Source organism: Rhagoletis zephyria, unplaced genomic scaffold (assembly GCF_001687245.7).
Source record: "Rhagoletis zephyria isolate East Lansing unplaced genomic scaffold, Rhagoletis_zephyria_1.1 Rzeph_scaffold_00002, whole genome shotgun sequence".
Taxonomy (NCBI): Eukaryota; Metazoa; Arthropoda; class Insecta; order Diptera; family Tephritidae; genus Rhagoletis; species Rhagoletis zephyria.
The window spans coordinates 239,865-247,934 of NW_016157086.1; the positions used below are offsets into that span (position 1 = coordinate 239,865).

An 8,070-nucleotide genomic window follows, 5' to 3' on the forward strand; every position below is an offset into this window, starting at 1 on the left:
ACCCTAACAGACCGTTGCTTCAGGAGGAGCCTCCGCCCAGGCACGTCAGGGGGCACCTATTCGTGTACAAGGACGCAGTCCAACAGTACGTAGACCAACCATTGGACCCGACGACATACAGACGAGCAATCAACGACATTCATAGAGAGTCAGTTACTACCTACCTCGACTCTCGACCTATGAATGCCGTAATACGAGCGCAATCACCACCTGTAGAAGAGACGGAGCTTCAACTGCCACGAGAGACCCGCGTTACCCTGGCTCAATTACGGTCTGGATACTGTAGCCGCCTTAACAGCTACCTGTCCAGACTCGACCCCAATATCCCCAATGAGTGCCCGGCATGTGGAGAGTCCCCCCACGACACCAACCACCTCTTTACATGCCAGCTCAATCCGACTCAACTAACACCCCTCTCCCTCTGGTCCGAACGGCCAAAATTAACATCCGTTAAATGTATCTAAAGAGAACCACATTCTCTTAAATAGTACACTTTTTCCGTTTTGAACCACATATGTATGTTTATAATAAAAAATTTAGTACTGCAACTAATAAGTTTTTTTGTGTTAATTTATTATTCTGTTGCTTCAAGCTGTAGCCAACTTGAAAGAGTAATGCTCCAAAATGTGTTGCTTACAAAGTTTCAGTGATTTATAAAACACTCAAAAAACGAACTAATGGAAAAGTTTTATCTATATACGAATAACGCTTGTTTAGTTAATTATAAACGTTATTTCCAAATTGTGTAAGTAGCTGAAAACTAAGTAAATTATGTACGTTTTAATATGAGAAATGGTAATACGTGATAAATGAATGCAGATCTTATCCAACGCCGACGTCTTTGCTAAGGCAATCTAACTTTCATCATCGCTGCCCGCGGCCTGTCGAGGCTTTGGTCCGCCAGCGCGTTTCGCCATTATAATTTGATCGACCTTTAGAATTGTAGTGGCAGCACCTACTGCATATTTCAGGGCCCAGTATTTCGCTTGAAACAGATCGTAGATTTGTGTTTTAGTCACATCGATAGTATCTGCTTTTTCGGTCTCAATATTGAAGCCAATATTCTTTCCACTGGACTTTTTGTGTGCAAGATACAGCGCATTTACAACATCGGTACCATTCACACCAGAGTTTTCAGCTAAAGCTTTTGGGAATGCTTCCAAAGCGGTTGCGAATTTACGCACAGCATACTGCTCTAGGCCGGGTAGGGTATCAGCATATATAGCCAGTTGCGAGGCCAATTCGATTTCAGTGGCACCAGCACCAGGCACATATCGTCCATCACGCGTCAAGCCCTTGAAGTTATTTACACCATCATCCACAGCACGTTCAATGTCATCCATGAAGTTGTCGGTGGCGCCACGTATGACAATGGTGGAAATACGGGCATCCTTGCCTTCGTTCCTGAAAAAAGTGCCGGTAGATCGTTTTGCTAAATAAGAAATACATTTTTTAAATTGCCTACCTAAAAACCACAGCAGTGGTGCCGCCCAGCTCTTCAACACACACTTTATCGCAGTAGCCCAACTCTTCGTTGGTGGGTGTGGTGATGCGCGGCAGCACAGTGGCATTTACTGTGCGACTTAAACGGCGTAAGTCAAATTTGGAGTTCAAACGTACAGCCATCAGATTGTATTTATTTATGAAATGTAAGGCCATATCACCCACTTTGCCGCCGCAGACGACCACTTTAATACCGGCATCGGCAAGTCCTTTAATTTGGGCCTCAAGTAAACTCTCTTCACCAGCAGAGAAATTCATCAACTCATCAGCGGACTTTATTAATACAGTGCCTTTAGTTTCTGTCTGTATGATGTCGATTGGGCATGAGAATACTGCCACCTTGGCTTTCTCCGCAAAAGTGACATCACCTTCGACATAGCGTTTGAACACCATACCATGTACGACTTCAGATTTATTCAGTCCGCAGCCCAAAATTTTGCAAACACGGATATTATCTACATTAAAGGTGCCTTGGTCTGGTAGTATCGCAACACAGGCCTTTGCTACCAGTTCGGTAAGGAAATCTTCCTGTCCATATTGTTTTGACATTATAGCTGTTTTAAGGCACTCAGTGACTTTATTCACATCGCGGTAGTCCTCAATTTCATGGCATACAAGTTTAGGAAGAATTTCCAATGCTTTCTCCAAAGCTTTCTCATAACCATCAGCAATTTCAGAGGTAGTTATACCCAACCGTAGGAGCTCCTCGGCAGCTTCAAGTAGTGCACCCGCAAAGATAACAACGAAATTAGTGCCATCGCCTACTTCGGCGTCCTGCATTTGGCTACCCATGACAATGAGTCTTGCCGCTGGATGTTCTACATCCAATTCCTGCATGATGGTGCCAGCATCACTGGTTACAAATTGTTTGTCAATGTGATTGATGACCATTTTGTTCATGCCGTTGGGACCGTAGGCGGACCGCATTGTCTGCGCAAATTCTTTACAGGCAGTGATGTTACGATAGACGGCCTCCTCTAGACCACTGTACATCTGTTATAACGAATTAAGAGCATGAGTACATTTTTGTAAAACTAAATAATGATTTAAAAAATTGTATGTAAATTTATCACACGCTGCGGTGACTAATAAATGTCGCAGATATAGAAGCCGCACGCTGCCCATTTTTTTTGATAGCGCAGTCGCTTCTTCAATTGAGCTACAAGCAAAATTTCTATATTTATGTGATATTTTATCTTACCCGGGCGCCATCCTTTAGCATTTGCGCGACTCCTGGAGCTTTTGGTACGGATAAAGCCATTTTTGTTCACAGATTTTTGGAATCACAACGTTGAGAAATAAACCGAATGAAAAGTTGAGAAATTGCCGATTTTAACCTCAAACACGCGCATGAAAATGACATTTAACTTAAAAGTGATCATTCTCAGTAGGTAACATTTATTGTGAACGGCAACATGTAAACCGTGATGCCAGATATGGGTAATTTCCCTATTTGAGGGATATTTTGCAACAAAAATTATTAAAAGGGAGAAAAAAGTACTTTTATTTAACCCGCTTATCGATCAATAATTGATCAAAATTCAAGAATTGTCGACACTCTTACGAAAATAATCGTTCTGAAGTTGTGATGTGGAGTAAAGTTATGTATAAGTATTCAAGATTATAAGGATAATCTTGAAATTTGTCTCACTTTAACCAAAGAACGTAAATCAATACATTTACGTTCTTTGACGCTTCTTATAGATTTACGTTCTATGTGAAAAGTCAAAAATTCAATAATTGCGGTGTGAAAGTTTTATTTTTATCACTACACAATAACGCAGAACGAGAATGGACCTTCAGATCGCTATCAGGATCATATGGTTGTTGTTGCATTTGCGGGCAAATTTTTTGTATCCGGATCCCGATCATTGCCAAAGAAACACAACTTTAGTAATGCACGTTAAAAATTCAATGGCACCATCTACCTGCTAATAGCGGTAATGTATTTGATTGATTTTCTAGGACTTCCTTACCCGCTCTCAAAATTTGTGCACACCACCAAGTGCAGCCAACGAGAGAGCTCAACATTCCAACGTAAGTTAGCACTCGTGTGTTTTCAGTAAAACCAATTAGAAAATTTTTGTTTATTGCCCGTTATTAATAGTTTAATTTTCAGATAAAATACCAAACTAGTGCCAAAATTACATATCAGTGCTGAAAATCGTAGCATACTTTACGGCGGTACAACCCTTTAACCTACCATTCCAACCACCCACCCCACAGTATTCGTTGCATTTTGTTGGACAACAATCCACGTTTAGCCGAGGCTTCCTGTGCATGTGAGCCGTGCCTCAAGTGATACCCAAACACCTGCCAAAATCTCTACATACATACGTACAAATCCAGTTGCTTAAACATTTGAAGTGTGTGCAAGGCATCAGCAACATAGGGCTCGCCGAGACTGCCGTACTGGACATTATGGCTGCTAACCTACAACAGCAGCGCAGTATCAACGAACAGCTGCGTCGCGAAGCGGTTGTTCCGCGCATACAGGTGTCTGAAGCCTGCCAGCTGATGATGAAGTATGTGCTGGAGCATGAGGGTGAAGATTGCCTGCTGAATGGGTTTGCCAGCCAAAAGGTGAATCCGTACAGAGAGAAGAACTCTTGTAGTATTTTGTAAATGGATTAGTATTTTTTTTGTTTCTTTTCAATGACGGGCTGGACTTAACTTATAAAATACTTATACTAGGTACATTTAAATGTATGGATTATAAATTGTTCCTAGGTGTGTGTGTCTTTGACTGAATGTAGTTGAATTAAAAAAAACTATATTTTTCAAATTCACACTGAGCAAACTAAAATTTCTGTTTCGTTTTATAAAAATGTTTTAAGTAGTAAACAAATTTATACTCGTTCTAGTTATAAAACCTCAAATTAACTGGAGCTGTCGAGATTATGTAGTAACGATAAATGGCTATTAAAAACTGTATGTATATACTAATACTCTAGTAAAAATTTCTAATAATAAATGGGTCAATATTATATTTGTAATCAACAATTTGCTGGAAACGACAACAATTTTTTATGAGTACATAAATATACAGTGATGCGCAAAAAGGTCGAATGAAGGTAATTTTTGAATATTCAAGTTAAAATTGTTTTATTAATTTTAACAACAATACTGTTCATGTTATAACACAAACATATTAATTGAAGTTTCAAACTTTATTAAAAATTTACGGGCAGCAAAAAAAAAATATTGTATGCAAATCAAAGCGAATTCTTAGCTGCTTCAAACTTACACTATTATTAAAAACTCATGGAATACATATAAACTGCGTACCCAAAAGTTTTCTAAAAATTCAGTTTGAAATTTTAAATATAGAAATTCGAAACATTTTTCTGAATTTTGTATAAAGTTTGAAATTTTAATTAGCATGTTGGTGGTTATAGCATGAACAGTAAATTTATAAAAAATCAACAAAAAAATGTTAACTTGGAATCATTTTGAATATTTAAAACTAATCATAATTCGACCATTATTCCTCGATATCGTATATGTACATTAGGGTGCCTTACCAGTAGTGGCAGATTTGCAGTTTTGCCCGTCCGAATGGCACCAGCCGCCCCTTCCTCAGCTCCAATTAGTTGCGTACTACATCCTATCCAGAGCTGGGCGATAAGGATTACGATTACTAAACGATTAGGATTCAGTAATACCAACAAGCTAAAAAACAAGATTACGATTACAGTAATCCTGTAATCGTAATCCAAGTTCGTTCGAGGAACGATTACTTTAATTGTAATCATGTATTTTCTGTTATAAGGATTTAGATAAATCCATATATATTTCGCAAATTTATAGAATTACTTCGTTTAACATTACTCAAAAAATTGTAATAAGAAAAATTGTAAATTTAAAATTATTGTAATCACTCATCGAACGAACTTAGATTATGGTTACAGTAATTGTAATTTAAAAAAAGTTTAAATTACGATTACTGTATTTGCCACCCCTAATATGTGGCCGCCCTAGGCCCGGGCCTAAGAGCAAATCCGCCACTGATTACCAAAAATAAAACGCAGCTTTTACACCGGAGTTATAAAACATATTGGGGCTGTTCAGTAGCTTGTGTATATAATCTTGCATTTGCATATTTCGGTTTATTTGTAAATTCCCAATAATAAAATGCAATTTGTTGCCATTGTAGCAAGCATAAAAGCTGCGAATCCAAATCCAAGACCATTTCCACAATATCCCTGCAGTGCAACCCCAAACAAGTTAGGAAAAATACTAGTTTGCAACTAGGATTTCCTGACTGAAACCGAACAAGTTCGAAAATGACCTGACCAGTACCAAATACAAAACGATTTATTTATGCCCGGTTTTATTCGTCTTCGACAGTTTAATACATACAATAAATTACACAAAACCTTTAAAGCGAGTACGAATTGAATTGAATTGAAAAAAAGTAATGATTATTAATTAAATCATGTTTCTTTTGATAATCGTTTATTGATTAAATGCCAATATTAGCACATTTAATAATCTATTAAATATTTTTAATTAATTCATTAATTTTTCAATTATTTCTGACTCTTTTTAATTACGCGAAAAACACGATTAATATCCAGGTACCAGGTTGACCGAGCTTTGCCCGGAGTGCATATACTTTTTAAAGTTTTCAAGATTTGGAAAGGCTTATAAAAAAATATATAAAATATAATACAAAATATATATAAAAAATAAAAAATGGACTTCGATATCTATTAAGCAAATTTCTTACTCCGAAATTTAGGTGGCGACCCTATTCCGAAATACGCTGGAATGAATGGTACGTAGCTTGAGCGTATATGTACTGTGTATACGTATAAAAAAGCTGATTGAAATTAAAAAAATAAAAATTTCTATTACATAGAAGCGTGGCAACCCTGATGGAAAATATTTTTTGACAAAAGTTCTCAATAATACCTTTCAGTTGATATCCATATTGCGATGTTTTAGATAAATTGCGTAGAATCGAAAATAAGTGGCAACCTTACACTATTATCCTATAACATTTTGCATATAGGGAAAGTATTGTTCAAGAACATTCTCTTGGTACCCATGAACAGTAATATTTTACCTTTCTTTCTAAACAAAAAAAAATATAAATTATTTATTTAAAAATATGTGGCAACCCTATTAGAAGTATTTTTGGATTAGGTATCTTTAAAATACCTTCCATTTGATACCCATATTATGAAGTTTTAATTAATTTGTAACTAATTTCGAATAGGTGGCAACCTTGTACGAGTCTTCTCGGAGATAGTGCCTATTCATATAACCTTAAAATCTAAAACATTATCTGTGTGCAAATTTGCATCAAAATCGTAAGAGCTGTTTCCGAGAACCCTATGGTTATATATATATATACAAGAATTGCTCGTTTAATGTAATAAGATTTGATTAATTTCAATTATCAATCAACAAGCCAAACTAAAGACAGAAATGAAGAATATTTAATAACTGCATGAATTATTTATTTATTTGATTCTTATCCAAATTTCAAATTTTAGGCCTTAATTATTACTTTTATAAAATTTTAAAAAGAAAGGGTTAATGTAATAAAAAGTTTTATTTTTACTTAAGTTCACTCGAAAATGAGCTTAAGTATTAATTTTATTTTTAATTAAAATGTCTTCTTTTGCATATTTAATATTAATAAAAAAGATAAAAAATACAGTATTTATTTTACCTGAAAGCTTTTACTTTTAATCGCATTTAATGAAAATTGAATTTAAATTTATGTGCGAAAGTTTGAAATATTTATGTATTTATTTTTCCTTTTAATTAATGCTCCAAAAATTTAACACTAATTATGTGCAAATCTAATGCCGATTTCGTTTCTACCGAAAAATGCAACCTTCTCTTTGCTCTCTACGCACAAACGGTCTAAGAAGAGGGCGATGAAAAGGCAAGAATTTTTGTAGAAACGAAATCGCCAAAAGTTTTTTATTTTTTATTTATTTATTTACTTTAGTTAATTTGTACAGGTAAGACACAGTCTTTTAGGTAGTACATCAATCGAATCGAAACGAAAATAAAATTAAAAATACTTATACACTATACATAATAATAAGATTAACTTATGACCGAAGGTTGAGAAAAGAATGAAAGAAATTTGAAAGAGATGTTATGAATTCAGAAAAGATAATACTGCTAATTTGAAACACCCCGCCTTACGAATAGCCCTTGTCTTAGAAGGAAGTGAGTTCCATAAACGAATTGTGCTGACAAAGAACATTCTGGATGATGCCGTGTACTTGAAATACGGAACCCGGAGATTCAAAGTCCGGGTAGACTGACAAAAATTCAGTTTTTTATATAGGTAGGGTGGCTTCTGAAAATATATAAGCTTATACAAAAAACAAAGATTACGAAGTTTTAGGAAATTATATATATCGGTTCCGAGAATTTGCGTGGCGCATAAAGATATATGATCAAATTTTCTCTTAGAAAATACGAACCGGGCAGCGTTGTTTAAGGCCAGTTGCAATTTGCTGAGTGAGGCCGAATCCAAGTTACCGTACACAAGCTCACTATAAGAAATGTGGGGTATTATTAGAGATTTGACTAAAT

The 8,070-nt window shown here is 35.8% G+C and overlaps 2 protein-coding genes across 2 annotated transcripts; one reads left to right on the forward strand and one right to left on the reverse strand.

Annotated features, from left to right (window-relative positions):
* Positions 1 to 552: 552 nt before the first annotated feature.
* On the reverse strand, positions 553 to 2,872 carry CCT8 (chaperonin containing TCP1 subunit 8). Its single transcript, XM_017619551.1, has 3 exons — positions 2,705 to 2,872; positions 1,466 to 2,496; positions 553 to 1,404 (listed from the first exon to the last, which is right to left on the reverse strand). Exons 1-3 carry the CDS (start codon positions 2,762 to 2,764, stop codon positions 855 to 857), a joined length of 1,641 nt encoding a protein of 546 aa, XP_017475040.1. The 5' UTR covers positions 2,765 to 2,872; the 3' UTR covers positions 553 to 854.
* A 628-nt stretch (positions 2,873 to 3,500) lies between these two features.
* On the forward strand, positions 3,501 to 4,475 carry LOC108367512 (guanine nucleotide-binding protein subunit gamma-1-like). The gene is made up of 2 exons (XM_017622169.1): positions 3,501 to 3,540; positions 3,623 to 4,475. The coding sequence occupies exon 2, from the start codon at positions 3,925 to 3,927 to the stop codon at positions 4,126 to 4,128; it is 204 nt and encodes a 67-aa protein (XP_017477658.1). The 5' UTR covers positions 3,501 to 3,540; positions 3,623 to 3,924; the 3' UTR covers positions 4,129 to 4,475.
* The last annotated feature ends 3,595 nt before the right edge of the window (positions 4,476 to 8,070 follow it).

Excerpts from the sequence above, each read along its gene's own strand:
- CCT8 (XM_017619551.1), bottom strand. The coding sequence starts at position 2,764 with ATGGCTTTATCCGTACCAAAAGCTCCAGGAGTCGCGCAAATGCTAAAG. Across the intron at positions 2,497-2,704 it reads TGCTAAAGGATGGCGCCCGG|ATGTACAGTGGTCTAGAGGA; the intron begins GTAAGATAAAAT and ends TCGTTATAACAG. Across the intron at positions 1,405-1,465 it reads ACCACTGCTGTGGTTTTTAG|GAACGAAGGCAAGGATGCCC; the intron begins GTAGGCAATTTA and ends CACTTTTTTCAG.
- LOC108367512 (XM_017622169.1), top strand. The coding sequence starts at position 3,925 with ATGGCTGCTAACCTACAACAGCAGCGCAGTATCAACGAACAGCTGCGT.